Genomic DNA, 26413 nt, shown 5'->3' with positions numbered 1-26413 from the left:
GAAAAACTCATTTAATTTTGGCATATTATTTTTTTAAAACAAGTCAATAATTTTTCTTGTCAAGAAAATATTACTTGGTTTAGGGATTTTTAGATATTTCGCCTAAAAAACAAGATAAAAGATGTAAATAAGAAAAGCATTTTATGCAGCGTAGTAGACCTTAAAATGATTTTTAAAAAATTTAAAACTGCTTTTATTCTAGCCAAAATAAAGATAATAAGACTTTCTCCAGAAGAAAAAATATTATCAGACATACTGTGAAAATGTCCTTGCTCTGTTAAACATCATTAGGAAAAAAAAATTAAAAGAAAAAAAATTTAAAGGAGGGCTAATAATTCTAACTTCAACTGTACATTAATATACTTTTATACTTTGGCTCTTTATAAACTTTTCTTTTTTTGTCTTCAATTTTAAAGACATACATGTCCATTTCCAGATATTAAAATGTGCAATTTTAAACATGATCTACATAGGAGGATTAACTGTTACCCAGTAATCCTAGTAAACTAGATTAACGGTACTCTGTAAATATACATACATAACATTTAATATTCTGGCTTTCACTTTCATTCATGTTCGTCTTCAAACTTTCTAACACTAAAAAAATATTATTTCCATTTTGTATAAACATAATGATGACAACATAAATAACAAATAACACTGAACAATCAAATTTAGTTAAATCAGGTTTTTAGCGCTCTCACACGAAAACAAGAAGCAGAAAAGTACATAAATAAGTCATTTTAAGTATTTCGACATGATTCGATTGATTTCATTGAGTGATAATAGTTGCTAGTTTACCTTAATGTGTACATCAGCCCAAGCATGAATGAAAATACATGCATTTCCTCATGTTAGCATACAAGCCACAGCGAACAAACGCTTTATTTGATGTGTTTATTAATAAACAGAGGTGACGAAAACTCTGCGAAGGTCAAAGCACGCGACAATTACAGACTAAAGGGAATTTGCTGCAAGTCTAAAATTGTTCTCGTTGATGCTTAGGTCAGCTCTCTATGGGTCAGCTAAGCTAACAAGCTAAAGCAGCATAGCACAAGCATAAGCTTTGCGCCCCCACAGCTATGATCGTTTCCATGGCAGCAGAGTAACAACATCCTTTTCTGCTGCTGGATGAGTTACCGCGTTTACAACCTGACGTCACATATACTTATTTAGAAAAGCGGAAATTACGAGTTCACTTCTGATTAAGCTCAATTTCTGGGATGCATGACTGTTATTTCCCTGCTATAAAAGCAGCATGCTTACCGTAAAGTTATAAAATTCTTATGGGGTATTTGTTTGAAATGAAACGTGTTTAATAAGTGGATGTAATTAAATTTAATTAAGTGGAAAGTTTATGTAATTTGATATTGAATATATTTATGTTTGGGTCAAAATGTTATGTATACACTGACAAAGCACTTAACTATGTAAGTGTATCACGTCTGGTATGCTTGCATAGTGTACTTCCTGCCAGAGTTGTTATGACAAGTTAAGACTTAATTTTTTTTCAACCCAGTGATATAACTTCTCTTGAGGCGTACAGACGGCACAACAGCAGCTGACGCAACATGAAACAAGACACCTGATTCACGTGGTTTCTACCTGCCTGCTGTCACGTTCTAATTTGGTGAAATGATGCCTATTCTCTTATCATAAGGGTGCTTTAAGCACATATAAGATAAATGTATATGCTAAATACATTTTAAAACTGTGCGATCATAATTATTTCCATATATAAATAATTTTTTTTAGATAAAATTATTTTTTACATAATTATTTTATACTCAAACCCTGTTCAGTAATTTTTTTTGTTTTTTTTGCAAAACCATCAGCTGTCTATATGACATTATTAAACTACCAAACAGATTTTAAATTGTATATTAGGGTCATGACAATAATATATATACAATATATAATAATTATATATAATTAAATATAATTATACAAAAAAAAAAAAAAAAAAATATATATATATATATATATATATATATATATATATATATATATATATAACTGTTTTTGTAAAAACTGTTTCGTAGAATAGAATATATTGTGAATGAATATGCTAAAATATACTTTTTATTATTCATTCTATTATAATCTTATATTCATGTAACATTCCTTTATTCTCTTTGCGGATTAGTCCCTTTATTAACCTAGGGTTGCCACAGCGGAATGAACCGCCAACTAAACCCACACTGGAAAACATTATGTTATGTAATATAATGAAAAAAAAATTAAATTGAATATAACTTTTACTATACACCGTGGATGATTCAGTTTATATGCAGGGGTGGACTTAACCAATAAGCAGCCGCTTAGGGCCCTGGGGAATTAGGGGGCCACAACCAGTGCCAAGAAACCTATATTAATTATACAGCCCCTTTTTAAAAATTTTCTATCATATGTTGTGAAATTTGACTATAAGCATTAAGATTTTAACGGTGTTACTTTTTTTAAACCCTGGGGCCTCCATAGTGCAACGTTTCTTTTTTACAAATATGGCTAAATAATATAGTTTGTTTGTAAAGTTTTTTTGTGTGAGTTTATTGTATTTAATTTTACATCAAGAAGATAAATAATCCACTTTTAATATATTTTAACATGCAGTTTATTTACAAATAAATAAAAAATCTACAGAGGACAAAGAGTTTTAATGCTAGGGCCCCATACCTGGTATTGCTTAGGGCCCCAAATTAATAAGTCTGCTCCTGCTTATATGAGGGTATGCACGCACGCGCACACACACACGCACACACATACATACACACACGCACACACACACACACGCACGCACACGCACACGCGCACACACACACACACACACACACACACACACACACACACACACACACACACACACACACACACACACACACACACACACACACACACACACACACATATACATATACATATACATATACATATATATATATATATATATATATATATATATATATATATATGTAACACACACACACACACACACAAACACACACACACACACACACACACACACACACACACACACACACACACACACACACACACACACACACACACACACATATATATATATATATATATATATATATATATATGTATATATATATATATATGTATATATATATATATATATATATATATATATATATGTATATATATATATATATATATATATATATATATATATATATATATATATATATATATATATATATATATATATATATATATATATATATGTATATATATATATATATATATTCCTTGTTCAGTAGTTTCTGTACAAGTTCATCAGCTGTCTATACTATTACTATAAACTGTATTTAAACAAGTGAGTTACAAGGAAGTGTCATCATCGTCCTGTTTCACAACTGTCAGTTTTACCTGTGTCACTATGATGTGGGCAGGAAAATTACCAAGTAATATTTTTTTGCTCAGCACCCAGCTAATCTAGCCGGTGTTTCATATATGAAGGGACAGCCCGCAAATCCCTTTTAAATCCCTTGAGCACATGGTTTGAATGGGGATGATGAGAGGAAAGGAGAGCGGTGGGGAAACGCACGTAGTGCCCTCGTACAACGGCGCATCATTGGCTGCGCGTCAGCGACTCGAGTGATTCATCGGTGACAGAGAAACCGGCTACCGGCAGATCAGCGCTCTACAGCCACACAGAAAGATGTGTGCCGTGCGAACGTGATGGTCGTGGATCCAAGGAGCTTCATCATAGAAAAAAAAACCTCAATCGTAGAACATCGTTAAGGTATGTTTATGAGGACTGATGCCTTTAAATGCGTTCTGAGGTAACGATTGGGCGATTTATGCGCGTGCGTCGGGTTTTAGAGGGGATGCTGCATGCCGGTGGGCGGCTATGGAGATTGATTGACTGATGAAAAGTAACAGGTTTTTAGGAAGAAAGAAATGTATATAACATTCTTGTGTTGATAATGTTATGGATTATAAAAATGTCATATAACAGCACGTGTCATCGTTATACGCATACCTATACTGCCATGTTGTGAATATTTAGTTTACCGCACGTGGAGTGATAACACGTAAACCGTCAAGTAGTCACGTTTACTGTCAGTTAGTGCTGTACATAGAGGGGAAAATAAAGTCACACTTTTAGTGTAGTGGGTATTTACTGTATGTGGATTTATATTCTTGTGGCGGTGCCATCTTATTGGTGGAGCAGTGAGAGTATAAAAGTCACGTTTAGCACGTAGACCAGACAGCTCAGATACTTCAGATGCAGTTCATGCAAATATTTATTAACCCAGTGACAGGTATGGTACAATGAGTAACAGCTATAATGTTTTTTATAACATTTTAAGGTTCGTCTTGATCTGCAATTTTAAAAAGGCTAAGCTTTAAAGTAAAATTAAATAAGATACAACTTTATTATGTAGTTATATGAGCATTTTTGTAAATATGTATTTAAAATGTCCCCTTAAAAATGTCAAAAGAAAATTGTCATCTATAACGAGCAGTTGAGTGATACTTTATTTGCGTCTCATCCTCAAATGACCCAAACTGCTCCAGCAGCCTGTTGTCATAGTTACCACCCCAAGCAATCGATTATTTTAGGGTCATGTTACTATTAAGAGCTAAAAATAATAGCTGCTGGCATGTGCAGTTCAGTTCAGGTCTTGTGCAATCTACTAGTTAACAACATAAATCAGGTGTGTAAATTGAGGACCAGTGACCTTGCTGTGGGGGGAGGAAGGTCAGAGGGAGAAGGCAAATACGATATAGATCTGCCTTAAAGTGATAGTTCACCCAAATTACTTAATTCTATCATCATTTACACCATTTTAAAGCATGTTAAACAGAAAAGAGGATATTTTGAAGAAAGCTGGAAACAGCTGTAGCCATTGACTTTCATTGTATTTGTTTTTTTCCTCTTCTAATAGAAGTGAAAGGATTTCAGCTTTCTTCAAAGTATCCTATTTTGTGTTCAACAGAATAAAGTAACTAACAAAATGACTAAATAATCAATTAAAATGTCTGGGTGAACTATCTCTTTTCAGGAGACCTAAAAACTTTACTTCAATCAAAATAATTAATAAATAAAGTGATAAAATATTGTGATAAACTGAGAATCACCCACCTAAATTGGAATGATGTTGCATAGGTTTTAAGGTAGGATATACATAAATACAACTGATCACTAATCTTGCTATTGCACAGCTAACGACAGATTAGAATCAGCCCCTTTCACTAATTAGTATGGCCAAGACAAGAAGCATCCATAATTAACAAACAGCCCAGTACCAGCTGTGACCTGCTTCATACAAACAATTCAATGGCCGTACATAATTATATTGTCCATAATTTCCCTTTATAACTAACATATTATTCCTCTTTATCGTATTTTAATCCTAAATTAATATAAAAAATATATGGGTAAGAACAATATCCACTTATACTCAACAGCACGAGAGCTGATTCTGCTCACTGCAATCAGTCAGTAGCAGCAAAGACGATGGAAGCACATGGCCCAAATGTCAGAGTCTTAATTTAGGATGTATATCATGGCTCTGGTAGGGTACAGGGTTTTGTCATGGGAGGTATTCCCCCTTGAGTCTCCACCCACTGCTTGCCCCCTAGGAAAGGTAGATATGTGAGAGGTTGGGAAAGAGAGTCAGTTTTCAGAGACCCTAGGAGAGGTAGGTTGCACATACAGTACATTGGTTGCATGACTTGCTCTTGGCTAATATAGTTGCTTGACATCATAGCTGTTGGTTAACTAATTTCCACTGTATGGGTAACATGTTGCACAGCTTTGTTTCTGTTTAATTGCATACAACTAAATGCAAGTGTGTGTGTTTGTGTGTGTGTGTGTGTGTTTGTATTATTAGTAATCACTTTTTTTTAATCTATTTGAGTCAATTTGAGCTTTATTGTCATTGTGCTACGTGTGAACACGGTGTAATGAAATGTCATGTTTTGAAGGACCACTGTGCTACCTGTAAAGGGATAATTAACCCAAAACAAAGCTATTTTTAATCATTTATTCACCCTATACTACTTCCAAAGAGGTTTAACTTTCTTCTGTGAAAGCTGTAAACCTGTAACCATTGTCATCTCCCATAGTATTTGTTTCTACTATGGAAGTCAATGGTTACAAGTTTTCATATTTAAAAAAAAAAAATCCTATTGTCTTCAACATTAAGGTTTGAAACCACTTGAGGGTGAGCAAATTTAAATTTGGGTGAACTATCCCTTTAAAAATGCTTGGCTCTTCCATTGCTAGTGTGCTTTGTGTCTTGTCACACTGAGGTGTTTTTGATTTATCTTGATCTTTTAATTGCTATACTTATAATCTCATTCAACTGTTTTTGTCATTTTAAGTGTCCATATACATGCATATGGATCTTAATGCTGTATCTATGACCAGGATGTCCAATAGCTTGTCTTGAATGAGTGTGTATGTGCATTCATTGATCAGTGTCTTGTTTAACGAGTCCTATAACCCTCTTGCCCTTTAAAAAAGGTCAGTAAATGAAGACTGACCATTTTGACATTGCTTTAAATAGAAGTATTTGCTAAATTTCAGACTACATTGACCTTTTGTTGCAAATCCAATGTATTTAAGTAGATGTTTTCTATGGTACTTAATGTGTAGAAATAAGAGGAGAAATCTCAAGCATTAAGACAATCGTCTTAAGAAAGCTGGCCAACAGCTGTCTGGCAGCTCCTCGTGTTGAGAGACATTTGAAAGGGCATGATGTTTCAACATTGCTTAGTAGGTTAGAAAAGTGTTTGCTAAATCTGGTCCTGGAGCACCCCCAACCTTTCACTTTCTAGATTCCTCAATCTAACACCTGTGATTTCAATGCATTAGCTGTGGCAGTATTTCATGATCAGAACTGGCAAACTCTGTTTTAAGGAACATGGTTTGCGGATCGATTTTTAAAATGCAATAAAGTGCTAGTCATGCTTTTTTTTTTTTTTTTTTTTTTTTTTTTTTTTTTTTTTTTTTTTTTTTAAATATGCTTTGTGTATACTTGTGGCTGTGAGTATTACAACTAACATGTTGCACCCAGAATTACGAGAGCAGCTCTTGGCAGGAATATGAATGAGGGAGGGTGTGAATTCTGTATGCAGGGAAACTGAAAAAGATCTTGCTGTACTGAGATGTTAAGAGAACAAGCTGTGTAAGGCTTACTTTTGGCAATTGAGTGGTAATGATTCTTTAGCAGTATCCAGTTGAATGTGGTTAAAGCATTTTTTGATGACTCAGACTGAGTTCTCTGTACATTTGCATGACTTTACTCTTCAGTGAAGATTAGGACTGGCCGATTTTTATGCCCAAAAAAAATCCGGATTAATGATAATTTCCCTTATTGAATGATGACGTTATACATTTTGATAGAAGTTGTTAATGCTTCCAGATTTAAGAGTACCCCAACAATAACTGAGGTCACAAAAATTAAAGGGGCCATTAAGTGGCATAACATATTTTTGGCCGATAATTTTTTGGTGGCTGAATTTGGTACATCTTTAATATATCTTAGGCCTGCAACTAACTATTATTTAATAATCGATTAGTCTGGTGCTTTTAATTTATTTAAAAAAAAATAATAATAATTAATTTAAATTACATTTTTTTTCTTTCCCTCAATTAATCAATAAATTGGATTTAAAAAAACGTTAATTTCCAACCCTTTATTTAAAAATGGAACAAATCTTTAGAAAGTGCACAAACATGTTGTCCTTGAACATCACTGAGCTGTTATGATGATGAGGATTATGATAACAAAATTTAGTAGTCCTGTTTTTCAATCTAAATATCTTTAAAAAAAATTTAAGATAAATTAAGATGCATGTCAACTAGACACATGAAATAATATAAGAAATTCTGCTTTGCTTTCTGAAAAAAAAAAAAAACTCAATTTAATTGATTGTTTGCTGTAAAACAATCTAAATTACTTGCCAATGGGGTAAGACAAAAATTATCTTAATGAGATAAAATCTCAAACAAGTTTTATTTGTCACTTTTCTCGTGCCATTTTTCTCGTCTCTATTTTAAGATTTTTAGATATTTGGAGATTTTTAGATATTTGGACTAGAAACGAGATGAAATTACTAAGTAAGAAACTGTTTTTACAGTGAAGCTTGACAACAGATGGAAAAATTAACGATCCAAAAAGGCAAGTGAATAAACATGTCTTTAGTCTTGCAATGCAAAATAACTATAGCACCGCTGCTTTCCATCTGTTATTAACCCTTTCACTGGTGAGTTTAAAAGATTCTATCTGGCCCAGGGAGTGAGTTTTGTTCATTATTTTAGAATGTTCACCCTTAATGTTTGTGGCGACATGTCATGTTTGTCATGTGACACGCATGTTTGCATTTCAGGTGCTGGATCATTGCCCTGGTGCTCTTGTCATCTCTTCTGCATATTTGGCCATTAACACACTTTACTTGGTGTGAAGTGCTCTCATACCTTGGATGACTAGGGTCGCACAGATTTCTCTGCTTTTGCCATGTATCTTTCCTCTAACATTTATCTCCGCTTAAAGTTATTTATTAATAATCAGTTATAAAATTCGTTGCCAATGCTTTTTAGTAATCAATTTGTTGTTGCAGCCCTAATAGCAACACTTTTTGATTACCATTGTTGCACATTTCTGCTATGCGATTTGGCTCTTGTCTTGGATCAATATAGAAAATGTCCAGAGCTTACCATTGTTATTGATACAAATTTTATCAGGATTAGATATCGTTTATCGGCCCAGCCCTAGTGTAGATGTGGAAGTGTTGGAAAATTTTTAATTATTATTATTATTTTTTAATAAATTATCAAACTTGTTTTTGAAGTGTTTGAGGCTCATACAACTTAAAATTTTAATAGAAAATTTTAACTTCCCTTTTTCTTTCCAGTTGAGCCCTAGCTGTACAGATCATCATGGGTGGAGCAGTTGTAGACACTGGTGACAGCGGAGTCAAAGCACCGGATGGAGGATGGGGTTGGGCTGTCCTCTTCGGCTGCTTCATCATAACTGGGTTCTCCTACGCTTTTCCAAAAGCTGTCAGCGTATTCTTCAAAGAGCTTATCCGGGAGTTTGGAGTGGGCTACAGTGACACGGCTTGGATCTCCTCTATCCTTCTTGCAATGCTTTATGGCACAGGTACGGACCGCAATGATGTACAAGAATGTTTTTTGGCTCTAGTACAGGTATAGGCGAACTTGATCCCAGATGACTGGTGTCTGAGTTTTGCTCCAACACTAATCAAACACAATTGAATATGCTAATTAGTGTTTTAGTGAGCACTAGAAAGGTACAGGTAGATGTGTTTGGGGTTGGAGCGAAACAATGCTGGATACTGGTCCTGCAGGACTCATCCCTGCTTTAGTACTAGGGGTTTTCAGACCCTAAAATGTCTATATGCTGTGGTCCCCATCTCCAACCTCATTTCTAAAAAGCCACTGACCTGTAGAGATTGGCTCCAATGCCTGAAAATAACTGGACTTTGTAATCGAGCTATTCTGACTCAAGAAATGGGGAAAGTATTTTGGTACTGAACGAAGTTCTTAACCGGGACCCCTGTTATTTGGGTGTCTTTGGATTGCGTTAGTTGCGTTACCTAAAATTGTGTGCAATATTTAATCCGCCATGAATATCAGAGATCTAGCTTTTCGTTGACTGAATTTTTGGGGGATCTCCCGAATGCATTAATTGGTTGCTATGATCTTTGCCAATTTTGGTGAACAATGACAAATGTGATGCACCTTTAGCATTTAAAAGTCATGTCGGTGTTCCTTTTTATTGGATTTCTAACCATGGTCTGCTTGTTACAGGGCCTTTATGCAGCATCCTAGTGAACCGATTTGGGTGTCGCCCTGTAATGATGGTTGGAGGTCTCTTTGCTTCATTGGGTATGGTCTTGGCATCATTTGCAACCAACATCATCCACATATATCTCTGCACTGGAGTCATCACAGGTGAGCACTCTTCTCATTTCTATAATGGTTCTGAAGTGCTTGACTTCAACATTAACATTCAAATATAATGTACTCCAGGTTTGGGCCTTGCTCTGAACTTCCAGCCATCCCTCATCATGCTGAACAGATACTTCAGTGAGAAAAGGCCCTTGGCCAATGGGCTGGCCGCAGCTGGAAGTCCTGTGGCTCTGTGCTGTTTGTCTCCACTTGGGCAGGTTCTGCAATACAAGTATGGCTGGCGTGGAGGCTTCTTGATCCTTGGAGGCTTGCTGCTCAACTGCTGTGCATGTGGAGCCCTCATGAGGCCCTTGTTGGCACCCAAAAAGACAAGTGAAGTGGAAGAAAAACCAAAAGAAACTAAACCAAAGCCCAAGCTCCTTGACTTCACCGTCTTCAAAGATCGTGGCTTTTTGATTTACACCATTGCTGCATCCATTATGGTTCTAGGTCTTTTTGTGCCTCCAGTGTTTGTGGTAAGCTATGCCAAGGAACTGGGCAATGAGGACACCAAGTCTGCCTTGTTGCTCACAATATTAGGGTTTATAGACATCTTCGCCAGGCCCACAAGTGGGATCATTGCTGGGCTCAAGTGGGTGAGGCCACGATGCGTTTACCTCTTCAGTTTTGCTATGATCTTCAATGGCATTGCTGATATTCTCGGCTCCTTTGCCAAAGACTATGCATCTCTCGTGGTGTTCTGCATCTTCTTTGGGATCTCCTATGGGATGGTTGGAGCCTTGCAGTTTGAGGTGTTGATGGCCATTGTGGGAACTGAGAAGTTTTCCAGTGCCATTGGCTTGGTGTTGTTGGTCGAAGCCATTGCCGTGTTGGTGGGACCACCCGGAGCAGGTTAGTTCCTCACTTTTATTATTTTTTTTATTATTATTATTTTTTTTTATCTGTGTTTATGCCTCTCTATTGATCAAGAGTGTCCAATCCTGCTCCTAGTGGGCAACTGTTCTGCTCAATTGGACTCGTACAATAATCAAAGGCACACTAGAAGTTATGAAGCAAATTGGAACTAAATTCTGCTGGACGAATACACGTTTGACCTATTGACTACAGTAACCGTAAACCAATGACTCTTGTGTACTTTTAACAACCTTTTGTAGGAAGGCTTTTTAGTTATGCAATACTATATGGTTCCTTATTTAGAATGTTTTAGACCCCTGAACTACTGCACTGTAGTTCTCCTAGCATTGGCAGCTGCCGCTAATAGATCACCCCATGACCTGTCGTGGCCACCACCACCACAATTCAATCCATGTGGGGAGTTCATATCATAGTTCTCCTGTTTCATTTCACAGGTCGCCTCCTGGACGCCACAAAGAACTACATGTACGTCTTCATGTTGGCCGGGTGTGAAGTGGTCCTCTCTGCACTTGTTCTGGCCATCTGTAACTTGCTCTTCATCAAAAGGAAGCCCCAACAGCCTGATCCACCAGCCAAGATGGAGATGGCCATTACAGAGACTGAGATGGAGGAGCTCAACAAGGCACCAAAGGACGACCAAGACAATGGAGGCGGTGCAGAGAATGAAAAGAAACAAGCCATCGAACCGGAGACCAAGACAACCTCTAAGGATGAGGTCAAAGAGCTTGAAAGCATAGAGGTAGACTCAATAGAGGTGGAAAATGCTTCCAAAAAAGTGTCCGGACCAAATGGTGTGGCCGTAGAGCCAGAGTCCTCTCTGTGAAGATGCTAGAACAATAGAAAGGAAGGCACTTCCCCTGTAGGACTCATGGATGTTTGATGTTGTGGTGTATGCTTTTTGTATCACGCTTCCAGTGTGGTTGCAGAGGACCGCTTTCAGACCTGCTCTGCAGATCAGATGTAGCCCATGCATCGAGAGATATCGATTTTTAAGGCTGGTTACTGCCTAGTGGACAAACAGGCTTTTAAAAAAAAAATTTTGGTCAGGATTCACTCCACATCAGAGCAGGTCATCAACATTATACTGAAGATTACCAGCTTGCTTCAACAGTATGTGGCATTCAGTGATTGCTAATGTGGATTGTTGGTTTGTATCCTTATCTATTTTTTTAGTTTTTTTAAACCGTTTCTGGGAGAGCATAGATTTTAAAGGTCATGATAGTCCTGCATTTCAGACAAATCCAATCGGACTAACTCAAGTCTTTAAACTAGACTTGGTTCTAGAGCAGGGGTGTCAAACTCAATTCCTGGAGGACCGAAGCCCTGCACAGTTTAGTTCCAACCCTGCTCCAACACACTTACCTGTAGGTTTCAAACAAGCCTGAAGGACTCAATTAGTTTGATCAGGTGTGTTTAATTAGGGTTGGAACTAAACTGTGCAGAGCTGCGGCCCTTTTGAAACTGAGTTTTACACCTGTGTTCTAGAGCAAGGGTGTCCAACTCCATTCCTGGAAGACCACATCTCTGGACTTTAACCTAATTTAACTGAACTGATCAAACTGAGTTCTCCAGCTTTGTTTTGAAGCCTACAGATAAGCGTGATGAAGGATTGGAACTAAACTTTACAGAACTGCGGCACTCCAGGAACTGAGTTTGGCACCCTTATTCTAAAGGAATGTAGGGAATTCAGATATGTATTTTTGTGACTCAAAGTATATAACTGTTTGAAGACAAGCTTCTATTTTTTTATAGTCGTTTTTATTTGCTCTTAATGTTAGTTTTTAACTTTTCTGGTGTAGATGATCAGTATTTATCAAAGTGTTGATGTCAGTTGAACACTACACTTTATATTTGTGTATATATATTCATCTAAATGTCAGTGTTTTCAGACCAACTGCATCAATCAGATGGAGAGGACCACAGCTTGTACTTTTTTGATTTATGTAGGTTTATTTAAAAGCATTTATACTAGTTTGTTCAACACTGACTTGTTTTTGGGAGGGATATTATTTTTGTAAAGGAACCTAATGGTACGTTAAAATGATAAAAACGACGGTACAGAAACTTCTAAACTATACCTCATTTTCGCTTTCACCAGCAGTTTGTGAGTAGGGACCCTCTTCTGTGTTCAGACACTTGAGCTATTTTTTGGTTGTGCCTTAAGTCTTGTAGTGGTACACAATTTGTGAAATTTAAAAAAATAAATGCACCCTCTCCACTCCCATCTTGACTCATTTTTATGGTGTATCCAAAGAATGTTAATTCATTTATCTTTTTAAAACCTGATGTCAACATGATTCAGTCGACTGTCACTAACATTTCAATTAAAACTGATTCACTACATTACTGAGAATAAACAGAATGGTCTGGAATTTTTAGTTGCTAGTTAGAATTGCACATATTAGGATGTAAAAATTGTATATGACCCTATGGTTTACTTGGAAGAGCTGGTTGGAACTAGTCCAGATCCTATTAGCCTAGGATTTGTGTAGTATTTTCAGTTCGGTTGAGCTGGTGTCCATCTGTAAAGGCATCAAACCTTTAACACCTTAAGTAGTGGTTCATTTGAAACATCGAGATGAATGCGGTGATCAATCCTCCTTATTTATGACCGTTTACATAGTTTCTTTCCAAATCTGTAATTCTTTTAAACGGTGAGAGATTTTGCATCGCTTCATTAAAAGTCTGTTCATGCAATTTCATAATAGATCAAAAAAATCTTGAAGTTTAATCTAAGTCTTCAGAAAAGACATAGCCATACATGAAGAGTTTGACTTGTCATCTGAAAATAAAAACGAATGTGATTTTGAAGCTCAAACTTGCTGTGTTGCACAAGAATTAACGTCTGGTTTCAACATGTCAGACAAGTCTGCTAGAGTTTGAGTAAACAACTGAATCCTGCAAATATTGGTGGTGAGAATGGCCTAAATTTAGTTCTGTTTATTTTCCCAGAGATGGGTTGCGGCTGGAAGGGCATCCGCTGCAAAAAACTGTGCTGGATAAGTTGGCGGTTCATTCTGCTGAGGCGACCCGAGATTAATAAAGGGACTAAGCCGACAAGAAAATGATGATGATAGTTCTGTTTATGTAGAGCAAATGTCTCTTTATTTCTCTGAATTAACTGTTTCATTAAGTTTTAGTAACGTACCTTTAGTAAAAAGGTTAGTAATCTTTTTAAAGCAGCGTTTTAGGTATTTATTTATTATTATTTTTTTTATAAAGAGACCAAACCCTTTGCATCAATTTCTTTATGATGTGCTTACATTGTTATGGTGGTGAATGTCTTGAGGGTTTGGATTATACCAGTATTAGTATATAAACATTCTAAAATGTAACCTTAAGGTAAACTCCATTTTACACTCAAACTCAGGCCTCTTTACGACAACCTGTCATTAATAATTTTCTTTAAAGGTGCAGTATGTAAGTTTGTGACTCTTCTAAAGCATAAATATACCATAATGTTTGCAGGTATTTAAGAAACATGCCAAGTGAACATTCTTGTTTATCTGAAAAAAGTGAAGTGAGATATTCCGCTTTAAAAACGTAAATTACCTGCCTGAACGCTGTCTTGTTTTTTTTTTTAACTCACCCAATTTCAGTTTATCCAAATGTCTTTCAGCACCCAGGGTTGTCTCGATATAAAACCGCGTATTTTATTAATTCAGTCATACTGTCAAAGCATGCATCCGTGACCGAAATGCGACCTCCAGTGGACAGTAGCAGCATCCGAAATGAGATGCACATGAGGTGGTTATTAATTAGCAAATAATATAAATATTACGAGCGTAAACATTAGGTTTGCAGGTTACATTGTAACCCTGTGTCCTAACACACGCTACGTGATGAGATTTGCAGTGATAAGCAATTTAGCTGTTTGCACCAGACGAAACATGATCAATTTAAATGCAGTTATTTAGAAGCACACTACACAATAGTGCACTACAGCGAAATGGTAAGGTTTATAATCCAATTAGTACATATTAAACCTCTTCAATATTATTAAACGTAGATGCTGAGTCAAAAATATATGGTGGTTTACATTAGTTTATAGTTCTCAATTTCAAACACTTGTTTCTGCCGTTTGCCTGTTGAACTAGTTTGCCTATTGTAGTTATCCATCACATAAAGAGTATTTTCTAAGCACAACATTGGGCTACAGTCTATGCCGGGGGTGCCACACGTGGTCCTAGGGGGACCTGAAAAGTTTAACTCAAGTTTCATTTTTGACACACCTAATTCAGTTCTTATTCATACGTACATATATAAGAAAGATGAAGCTAAAATCAGGACGTTGGAACTTCAGGGCCAAGGAATGTCAATTTTTATTTAATGTTATTTTATATTATATAACAATTATTATATTATATAACAATTCAATTCATCTTTATTTGAATAGCGCTTTTACAAAGTATATTATGTTAAAGCAGGTTCACATAGAAGTTTATAGTAAATTGAAACAGTGTAGTTCAGTTTTCAGAGTTTAATTTCAAGTTCAGTTTAATCAGTTCAGTGTGTTTTAATATTCACTGCTGAGAGTCCAAACACTGAACTGTAAATCATCCAAATAACACTTAAAACCGCTTTATTTCGTTAATATTTGTTCTTCAACCATATTTGCTTTCATATCATTTGCTATCATTCTCACTCATTTACGAGGCGTTTGCGGTGTCTTGTTACCATAGTTACAGTATGATGTGTAGAACGTCATTTAGAACGCGTTCCAGTGGAATACTTTTGGCTGTGCAGCTCAGAGAATCTTTTGTTGGTTTGTAATAGTGGCGGTTGATATTTCAGTTTCATCAAACAGCGATTTTTCATCAAAAATGTCTTGCTTTCTGTTCAGAAGAAAGAAAAACATGAAGGAAACACCTGATTGTGAGTAAACAATGAGTGGAGAGCGGGAATGAAAGTACTGTTTATTATAAAAACTTATTTTTAGGTAATGTTTAAGACAGAAGTATATTTTTGCTGTGGTTACTAACTCATATGTGCGGTCTATCAATGTCAAGTGATATTTTTAACCATGCAGTGTAGAACAACTTTAAAATAACTATTATTAATTTTAAGTTTTTTTTAAGTAATTTTAAGGTTCTCTCCTGGGACAGCATGCCAAACCAGCTATTATTATCAAGCAATATCGAAGTGTGAACTCTTGAATTTCTCATTTAATAGGTCTGGAGGAGGAGAGAAAGAAGGAGAGGGAGGAGGAGAAGAAAAAGAAGGAGGAGAAAAAGAAGGAGAAGGAGGAGAAGGAGAAGAAAAAGAAGGAGGAGAGGAAAAAGAAAAGAAGCAGGATTGCTTCCTTCTTCAAATCAATGTTCTGCCTCTCTCTGGGTAATTCAACAGAAACATGCTATGATGATGAATACTCATATTTACTTCTAGATACATTTTAGACTGTAATGCTTTAAATAAACTGTACTTCATTACCTGGTCTTAGAGTTGACGTCTGCAGGAAAATGACTGTGGACAATGTGTAAACTGCAATCATTTCTCTTTTAACAGATGTGGAGGAGAGTATAATGGTGGTGGAGGAGGACAAAAATCAGGGAGAAAACTTGGAGGAGGAGCAAAAAACACTCCCCATGTCAACAGAACAAAGTTCTGATGGTAAATCAACATATATACGTCTATATATATCAATTTGTCACTAATGTTATAATAAATTTGTTATTCTAAATTGTTATTTTCTCCTCATCTGGAATTGAACATCCTCTGAATGTGTAAACTGCAATCATTTCTATTTTAACAGATTTTGAAGAAGACATCATGAAGGAGGAAGAGGAGAACTTGAAAGAAGAGGAGGAAAGAAAGATTAAGGAAAAAACTGTGAAAGAGAAAGAGACAATAAAAGAGGAGGAGGAGGAAATGGAGAGAGTTAAGGTGGAGGAGAAGATGGTGCAGACAGAGGAAGAGGAGATGGAGGAGGTGAAAATCAAGAAGAGAAGGAGGAGGAGGATAATGAAAGAGGAGATAATACAGGAGGAGGAGAATATAATTGAGGAAGAGGAGGAGGAGATGAGTGAGGAGGAGGACAAGAAAACTCAGGAAGATAAGTGGAAGAACAAAAGACGGAGAAGGGGGAGAAGTCATGGAAAGAAACAGAAGGAGACGATAAAGGAGGGGAAGAAGAAAAAGGTTGTGAAAAAGAGGTCAAAGAAGGAAAGACAGAGGAGGAGATGGAAAAGTAAGAGAATGAATTTAGAGTGGATGAACAAAGAGGACGAGAAGATCAAGAAGGATTGGGAGGAGATACTGAAGGAGGAAGAGGAGTATGTTGGGTGTTATGTGAAGTCAGCATTACATGCTAAAGCACAGACTGTTTTGTTGCAGTGTGGGGGTGACGGACTGTATAAAGTGTTATAAAGGGCTGGGGGCTGACTTTCCTTGTTTTTGTTCAATGTTAAATAAACTGAATGCAAAACTCAAATACTGTCCTTGTCATTTTTTCACATGTTTTATTTTCACGCTTTCTCTCCTTTTTATTCTGATAGAGGTGAAATAGTGATATGCGTTTGTTTAATGTTCAGCCACTTGAATAAAAAATGACAATCAACATCCTCATATTGTATTTAATTGAGGTTTAAATATTCAATTTTAGTGACATTTTATGCAGGAATTTGTGTGCTGCACTTGCTGCTGGTTTTTTGACTCTTTGTATTTGATTATCTTTTTTATATACACAATTATGCCATCAAACTGTTGTGTTAACGTAATATCACATGAGTAATGTGATGTGGCTGTATATCGTCACTGGTGGGACACTAAGGCACAACACACGCCTCCCAGCAGTGCTAATATACAGCCACATCGCACTGCTATTTGTGTGATGTGGCTCATATATATATATATAATTATAATATATATAATATAATTTCTCAATTTTATAAATAATAAATAGACATGATTTGATTTAAATTATCAAAAAGAAAAATGTAATTAAAAACCTCCTGCTATGCAACATGTTTCACAAAATTAAATAAATAAAAAAATACATCAATATTTATTGACTTGCAGTATTATATCTCTACACATCTAGTTTCAGTGCTCAAAGTTTCAGATATTCAACTTTAAATGTCTCAGAATGGTTAAACCGGTCCTGTTTAAAACTGAATTAAACAAATCAGTTGCAATGTTCTTTTCTAAAACAAACATAACAAATAATCTAACAGACGTCTATGTGGCACAAAATACAAATTGTATCTGAATTTATATATCTTGGGGTTGAAATTGACTCAAAATTAACTTTTAAATCACAAATTAAAAAGATATGTAACTGTTAAATTTAATATCTCTAATTTCCGGTTCAAAAGGTCACATTTATCACTTCAGGTAGCAAAAATATTCATGCATTCAATGATTTTCTTCCACATATAACCTACTGTCTAAGAAGCTGTTCACAGGCAAACAAAACAACACTAAAACCCACAGAGTCACTTTACAAACGGACAATTAAAATACTGGATAAAAAGCCTCTAAGACGTCATCATTGTAACATTTTACAAAAACATAAATTGTTAAGCTGGGAAAATGTCATTAAGTATTCAAACATTTGTCTGATGTATAAAATCATTCATGGTCTGTCATCCCCACCTCTCAGTCAGTTTGTAAACATCAGGAACACCACACACAGAGCAACACGAGGGGCAGCCCGTATTGACTATTGTCCCACTCCGGAAAAATACCTTTGGTCAGGGTGCCTTTTCAGTTACAGCTGCACAGGAGTGGAATTCTGTCCCTGGCAGCATCACAGATTTAACCGCCCTTAATATGTTCAAAAAACATTTCAAAATCTGGTTAATAGAGAATCAGACCTGTCATCATTCTGATTAGATTGAAACTAGCATGTTTCCATTTGTGCCTACCATATTAATGATTTGTTGTTTAAATGTGTTTCAACTATTTTTACTGTATCCCTATTACAAAATGTCTGTGTTTTAGTTTAATTTGTAATTATATAATTTTTTTATTAACATCTACATAACTATGTATATTTTAGTTCTTCTTAGCTATGTTTGATTGATTGTATAATTCTTGCAGGGCGACGCAGTAGGTAGTGCTGTCGCCTCACAGCAAAAAGGTCGCTGGGTCGTTGGTTCGATCCTTGGCTCAGTTGGTGTTTCTGTGTGGAGTTTGCATGTTCTTCCTGCGTTTGCGTGGGTTTCCTCCTGGTGCTCCGTTTTCCCCCACAGTCCAAAGACATGCAGTACAGGTGAATTGGGTAGGCAAAATTGTCCATAGTGTATGAGTGTGTGTGTGAATGTGGGTGTGGATGTTTCCCAGAGATGGGTTGCGGCTGGAAGGGCATCCGCTGCGTAAAAAAATGTGCTGGATAAGTTGGTGGTTATTCCACTGTGGCGACCCCGGGTTAATAAAGCGACTAAGCCGACAAGAAAATGAATGAATGAATGATTCTTGCATCGTTTTTTAGGTTGTTCAGAGAAAACAGATGAAAAATAGGCCTCTGGCTAATTCTGGTGAATTTGCAGAAATGCTAATTAAATGTACACTGTCTCTGACAAATAAACAAACATTTCTGGGGATTGCAAATTATGTAGCCAGAGCTACATATGGCTACATTTTGTGTTTAAAATGAATGCTTCGGGGCGATATGACGTCATTACTATTCTTGCACACCAGCTGACCACTTACCTCCATACGGATGGCTTCCCTGCTAAAACCAGTTCATCCAGTGGCTTGCCATGTCAGTGGACTTGAGACGAAAAGAGGAGTTGACCACGATGACGGGGTTCAAGTTCGGTGAAGAACAGTTCCAGAAAGTGTGTAAGACAAAAACAGAATCCAAAAAAGTTAAAATAAACAAGTAAATAACAGGGTGAGAATGTGGTAAAATCTAAAAACGTGCACTGTAAAACACAACGTATAGAATCTTCCTAATAAAATTGAGGTAACAATTTGCACTCACTTCTTTAGGGTAGATTCTATCACAAATATTTGGGTAAATAGTATCTAAATGTAATAGTGGTAACATACCAGAAGAAATTAGGTAAGACCTAACTAATAATTCTAATTAGTAATTACTTCTAAACTTGAGTAACATTTACTCTACTTTTAGCAGCAACAGTTCCTTACTACCATAATACTAATAATAAATTAATTAGCCAATACAAATGATTACATAATGCTTATTTTGTAAAGGGTAAGTTTAGTAAAATTGTCAAGACACAGGAAATACTATTAATTGCATTTTTATTGAACAAATAGTATAAAAACATTTTGAATAATTAATATAGAGATACATTTCAAGCAAAATACAGTGTTACAATGCATTACAGTGTTACATAAATCTTACATAATCACAGAAAAATAAAGAAAAGTCTAATAATGCCAAAACATGCATAATTTAAACAATTTAAACCTAACAACACAAACAATTTAAACAATTATGACAACACTCATCTGCTGGGTCCTTCTCTGCTGTGGGGCTGTGAATCACCAACAACCTCATGATTTCATTTGTGTGGCCTTCAAGTTCAACCTCCTGTTGAAAATAAAATAAAATATAATACATGTTTAATGTCAATTCAAGGAAACCAGCATAAAGTTTGAATAGTTGTTTTTATAGGGTCACACTTTACAATAAGGTTCATTAGTTAATGTTAATTATTGCATTTACTAACACGAACAAACAGTGAACAATACATTTACCACTGTATTAGTTCATGTTAGTTAATGTTAGTTAATGAAAATACAGTTGTTCATTGTTAGTTCATGTTAACTCATGGTGCATTAACTAATGTTGACAAGCATGGACTTGGATGTTAATAATGCATTAGCAAATGTTCAATTATGATTAATAAATGCTGTACAAGTGTTGTTCATGATTAGTTAATGTTAGTAAATGCATTCACTAATGAACCTTATTGTAAATTGTTACCTTTTATAGTTAATGTCAACTGTTTGAACACAAACAAGATTTCTGTTAATCAGCACTTCAATACAAAAACAGGAAACAAATTAAAATCAAACCAAAATTCTTTAAAGGTAAAATATAAATCAATGTAAAGTTAAAGGTAAAACAAATGAATCACAACTTAAGATATTTTTAATGATAAATGACAGATTTCTGTCCCTCCACTGAAGTCTATTCATCCAAAACTCTGACATAAACTTCATAAAGACATTTTACAATAAATACATTTGAAGTGTTACATATAAATATTCAGCAGAAAATGTGATGAAGATTTAACATACACTCAAAAAACTTTTGCTGCTTGTTCAAACTATCTATTTAAAATGAGCTATAACAACAAAATTCTTGTGCGTTTTTGGAAACAACTTAATTATTTTATGTTTAGTCCACTTAAATTAACTTAATTTCATCATGTTGTCCCAACACAAATCGATTATGTGGAACCCAGAATTTTCAAAATAAATGCTGGGTTAAACACAATCGATTTTGTGTTGGGACAACATGATGAAATTAAGTTAATTTATTCATTTTTAACAAATTTAAGTGGATTGAACAAAACAATTAAGTTGTCCCCAAAAACGCACAAGAATTGTGTTGTTTCAGCTCATTTTAAATTAGTAGTTTGAACAAACAGCATCATTTTTAAATGTATTCTTTTGTTATCATGTAAACAATGATCAGCACTAGTAGGGTTCATTCTCGTCTCAGCTGCTTTAAAAAAGGTGTGTTCTTTGAGCAAGTATGTTTGTGCTTCTTTTTGTTCAGCATCAAAAGGTTTGCATGAACAGATTTTCACTTGAAGGACGAATAGGTCTTACAATAAAAACAAGTATGCTACCTAAATACTCTGACTATTTACAAAAAAATAGGTATTGCATTGGTTGCTTAATTCATGGTGATCAATAAGGGAAATAAAACACTGTGAATCCAATGTGTAAATGTAAAAAAATGTGCACACTGAACTGACAAATCATTTATCAACATACCTGGCAGTCTTGGAGCTCATTTTCAAGGCACTCTGATGTAAATAAGCAAAGGCATGCATTTTAGTGACAATACAGTGACTCTGTGAGCTGTGCACTGTAACTTAAGAAAAAATATCATTGATCTGTAAATAACAACAATGATAAAATAGGGTTATAAATGGATCCCTTCTAACACAAAGGCTGACCAGAAAATTAAAACACATATAAAACCAATTACTTTCGATTTGTTAAATGTATGAATTGTGAAGAAATGTTCGGTACTTATTCTGCAAATCTGTTCCATCCCTCGGTTCAATTCAATGAATCGGTTCAATGGACTTGTTGCACAGAGTAAACATATTCCGCTTGCACTAGTTATTAAATATATTATTATACCCTCTATTCATGCCATCAGTTCGTCTCTGTTACAAAGTCAATCGCGGTCTCAGTAGGTGTCATCAGCTTTGGGCGCATCCGACAGAGACTCGGTTCAGAGCTGATGATTCGAGAACTTGCAAGCGGTTTATGAGTTTGAAATTCACGTTTATAACATTAACATTAGTTAAGCTCGATCATTAGAGTCGATCATCAGCAGTCGTTTTGATTCAATGCATTGTTTAAGTACTGGAGCATGCCAGACACGTAAAAAATGACTCATTCACTAAAATGAAACGATTCAGTAGAACAACAATCGTGTGCTGCAGATTCACTCATTTCGGCCACGTATAAAACAAAATACTTTTATAATTATAGATGCAGATGTTTAACGTAACTTACTCTCATTTGCGGGTGAATGTTTTATGTTGTTATGGATGGACGTGTGTTAGCCGTAAGCAACATTAGCAGTCAGCAGCCTATGGCGTGAATAGACACAGGAAAGCACATAAAGTAAAATGATAAATATTTGAGTATACCTTTTAACAAAACAAGCTTACATTTGCATTTATGTATAAAAAATCTAAACAAAAACTCACTGTTTAACTTGACAAAAGTGAAGCCGCCTCTCCACTGCAACCATGACACCGAAAATGATGAATTCCACATTGCCACCTAGACTTTGACGCAAACGCAATTGGTGCTTTTGAAAACACTATTGGTTGAGTTTAGGCAAGGAGGAGGGTGGGTCAGTCTATCGTTCAGTCGACAGCAGCCTCTGGTGGATTTACGAGAGAACAGCAGGCACGAATGGCACTCGCAAGAGAAATTTGAGATCTCAAAAAGCGTACACAGCAGCCTCTGGTGGATTCACAAAAACAAAAACTGCAAAAAAAACGTAGCTCCTAAGCTGTTTTTGGTAAATTTGATGTTTTCTTCTGGCTGCCAATTATCTGTCACTATTTTTTCCTTTTTCTGAAAGTCTTGATAACACCGTCGTTAAGTTTTTCTTTTATTATTTTAGCAAATAGGATTATATTACATATATTGTATTTAACATATATATATATATATATATATATAATAATGCTCAAATGATACTGAGCATGCATTTACCTTTTTATCTTTGTACAAAATGGAGACAATATCTTCAATATAAAAAATATAAATCTAGAAAAATTCTGGTTTAGAGTCTCTAATTAATTCATTGTGGTGAGTCATTTATGATTCACAAGAGGCTTCTATACAGAGTATTTTAATTATAATATCTTTCTGGAATTTGTGTATTAAAAATGTTCATTCTTTATACTGGCATTACAGTTGTAGTAAATGTATGCATATAAAAATCAAGGAGGAATTGTGTGACTCAGAACACATGGCAATTACAGTTTGACCTGACCAGAAAGGGGCTGCTTAATGTCACAGATCAAGTTGTACCATTTGGACTTGTTTAACAATCGTAAACAGTTCCATGATTCACAGCTTTAAAAAATGCCCAAAAAATGTTCAGTTTTCAAAATTTAGGCTACTGTAAGTGGGACTGATTGTGTCCAGTATTGGCCAACAGGTCAACAGTCTCCTCTACTGGTGAAAAAGATGAATCACATATTGAACGGTTTTAACCTGTTTCTGCCGTTTGCCTGTTGAACCAGTTTGCCATTTTAGTTATCCATCATATAAAGAGTATTTCCTAATCACTACATTGGGCTACAGTCTATGCCAGAGGTGCCAAACGTGGTCCTAGGGGGACCTGAAAAGTTTAACTCAACTTCCATTTTTAAAACACCTAATTCAGTTCTTATTCATACGTACATATATAAGAAAGATGAAGCTAAAATCAGGACGTTGGAACTTCAGGGCCAAGGGATGTCAATTTCTATTAAACGTTATTTTATATATATATATATATATATATATATATATATATATATATATATATATATATATATATATATATATAACAATTCAATTCATCTTTAATTGAATAGTGCTTTTACAAAGTATATTATGTTAAAGCAGGTTCAAATAGAAGATTATAGTAAATTGAAAGTGTAGTGTAGTTTAATTTCAAGTTCAGTTTAATCAGTTCAGTGTGTTTTAATATTTACTGCTGAGAGTCCAAACAATGAACAGTAATTCATCCAAATAACACTTAAAACCGCTTTATTTCGTTAATATTTGTTCATCAACCATTGCTTTCATGTCACTTGCTATCATTTTCACTCATTTACGAGGCGTTTGCGGTGTCTTGTTCAAGATCTTAGGTGAAATATGCTGCTGCTGCTTTTAGTATGGCAATAAACGTCATGTAAAAAGGCATTCAAACTCACATTGTTAGCATTTAACACTGAATGAGCTGTACATGAGGTGATCGTGTCATCAAGTTTTCTGTTGTTCAGCTGCAAAAAAATAGACATTTCAGGTGTGGGTTAGGACAAAAACTCCATTTAATATGTTAAATATTCCTTCTATTGCGTGCAGTTGCTTTTATTTAAACACGACTTAAATCACTCTTTAGGCTTGATAGTCAGACTCACTCCTGTTGGTCGTCAGTATGACAACCTATGCTTGTGTTTTTATCCAGGAATGTAAAAGCCACTGGGTCTCAAACTGACGTACTGCACATTTAACAAAAGAAATGGACACAACTGTAATTAGAAAAAATAATTTAGTTCATTATTAAAATAAAACATTGATTTCAATTCCATGCTTTTTGATAAGTAACATTTATATCAATCATTAAAGGGGAATCCAGAATTTTAAAAGCATAAGAAATAACACAAATATATCACTGATCAAAAGCTCTGAATGCATTTTTGAGAGAAGACTGCAGTTATAAGCTTCTATAAAGAAATAAAGTTAGTAGGATAGTAGGTTAGGCAGAGGCGAGATGAAGCTCCAGGCCTCTTGACGAACTCTATCATGAGAAATTGACAGTGACAAAAGAACAGTGGGTTCCACAACCTGAGGAGTCAATCGCAGGAACTGTGATAAAGCATCATCAACTACACAGCCCAGTTTTTCTAACATGAACAATGTGACTGTGGAAAATCACAATGTAATGGACTCATCTACACTCCATGACTAACATTTGTCAAATAAAGCCACTTATTAACATATAACGATGAAAATTTAAAAGACCACTTGATAATTCACTGGATTTGTCAGGCATGAATGAGTACTACGTGTTTAAAATTGTTTGATTTTATAAATTTTCTTCAGAAAAGTTAGGGTTAGGTTATTCCAGAAAATATTGCTTTTACTTTCATGAAGTTAAAACCTTTATATTGGGTTAAAGAAATGTCCTTTTGGTATTTTATGCTCAAAATGACAACATTTCTTTTCCCAATTAAGAAATACCAATTAAATTGGGTCATGACCGAAAAGACAAGATCTCAGATACAAGCGGTCGAAATTTGTTTCCTGGCAGGGTGCACCCTTATAGATAGGAGGCGCTCAGAGTAGAGCCATTGCTCCTCCACATTAAGTCAGCTGAGGGGGTCAGGCATCTGTTTCGCATGCCTCCTGGATGCCAACCTAGGGAGGTGTTCCAGGTATGTCTAACCGTGAGGTGGCCTCAAGGAAGACCCAGGACATGCTGGAGGGACTATGGGCATACACACACTATGTACAGTTGCCTTGAACCGGGCCGAAGCACACTTGTCCCCTCTCCCGTCTCCCCTGACGGCCTGCATTCACATTACATTCGGGCCTGAGCACTCTTACGTCATCGATGATGCACTGTTCAGTGTAAGAAGCTCTCTCGCTTAGCAGTGGAGATTTCTTTATATCGTTTTAGTCATTTGGGATGCAGTGACGCATTTCTTCAAACAAATCAGCCACTTTTTACGCTTTTTACAATCATAAAGTCCTCGTGCTGCATGTATTAGGAGGTTTGCTGAAGGTGCAGCTGTCATGGGTTTGCAATGAGGGGTTTGCGTCTTTAATAATCTATGATAGTTTGCGTTCATTGAACAGTAATAATGATTAATAAATGCATATCAAACAGTCCCTTAAAAGCCACGTCTCGTCTTCAGTTTCGGGCTCAGGCACGCTTTGCATTCACATTACAAGCGTACCCGTGCCTGAACCCAAGTGAACCGTGCCTGAGCCCGATTCAGAACACTCACTTCTTAATCAATCCGGAAAATGGGCCTAGGCATGGTTCGGATAGCATAGTGTGAGTACACCCTATGTCTCTCCGCTGGCCTGGGAACGTCTCGGGATCCCCCCAGAGGAACTAAAGCAAGTGTCTGAGAAGAGGGAAGTCTGGGGATGTCTCCTTAGACTACTGCCCCCACGACC

At 35.7% G+C, this 26413-nt stretch overlaps 3 protein-coding genes and 1 long non-coding RNA gene across 13 annotated transcripts in view; 2 read left to right on the top strand and 2 right to left on the bottom strand.

Moving 5' to 3' along the window:
- The window catches only part of ccdc57 (coiled-coil domain containing 57), a 34001-nt gene extending 28447 nt beyond the window's left edge, over nt 1-5554 (bottom strand). For 2 of the 6 annotated variants that reach the window (XM_073917296.1, XM_073917298.1), the window contains exon 1: nt 5444-5554. The gene's annotated coding sequence lies outside the window, so the exon portion shown is untranslated. Of the gene's footprint in view, nt 1-801; nt 1103-5119; nt 5202-5443 lie in introns of those variants that run through there. The other 4 variants (XM_073917295.1, XM_073917297.1, NM_001201562.2 and 1 more) reach the window with 3 other exon arrangements.
- slc16a3b (solute carrier family 16 member 3b) lies at nt 3660-13056 on the top strand. 4 transcript variants are annotated; one of them, XM_005169469.5, is made up of 5 exons: nt 3660-3772; nt 8899-9146; nt 9818-9961; nt 10040-10810; nt 11269-13056. In XM_005169469.5, exons 2-5 carry the CDS (start codon nt 8924-8926, stop codon nt 11655-11657), a joined length of 1527 nt encoding a protein of 508 aa, XP_005169526.1. In that variant the 5' UTR covers nt 3660-3772; nt 8899-8923; the 3' UTR covers nt 11658-13056.
- Nucleotides 13057-15062: 2006 nt separating this feature from the next.
- LOC101884685 (uncharacterized) lies at nt 15063-17264 on the top strand. Its single transcript, XM_068224801.2, has 4 exons — nt 15063-15709; nt 16007-16168; nt 16340-16444; nt 16587-17264. The coding sequence occupies exons 1-4, from the start codon at nt 15658-15660 to the stop codon at nt 17198-17200; spliced, it is 933 nt and encodes a 310-aa protein (XP_068080902.1). The 5' UTR covers nt 15063-15657; the 3' UTR covers nt 17201-17264.
- Nucleotides 17265-17820: 556 nt separating this feature from the next.
- On the bottom strand, nt 17821-24726 carry LOC141376836 (uncharacterized). Of its 2 annotated transcripts, XR_012388088.1 has the most exons (7): nt 24646-24726; nt 24439-24507; nt 22708-22924; nt 22511-22587; nt 21755-21786; nt 19487-20336; nt 17821-18598 (listed from the first exon to the last, which is right to left on the bottom strand). It is a non-coding gene; the product is annotated as an uncharacterized lncRNA (long non-coding RNA). The 2 variants fall into 2 exon arrangements; XR_012388089.1 differs by lacking the exon at nt 17821-18598 and having other exon boundaries at nt 21755-21876.
- Nucleotides 24727-26413: the final 1687 nt, after the last annotated feature.

Source organism: Danio rerio, chromosome 12 (genome assembly GCF_049306965.1).
Source record: "Danio rerio strain Tuebingen ecotype United States chromosome 12, GRCz12tu, whole genome shotgun sequence".
NCBI classification, from domain to species: Eukaryota; Metazoa; Chordata; class Actinopteri; order Cypriniformes; family Danionidae; genus Danio; species Danio rerio.
Note: the sequence above shows the minus strand (reverse complement) of the source record. Positions and strands in the feature narration are given on the sequence as shown.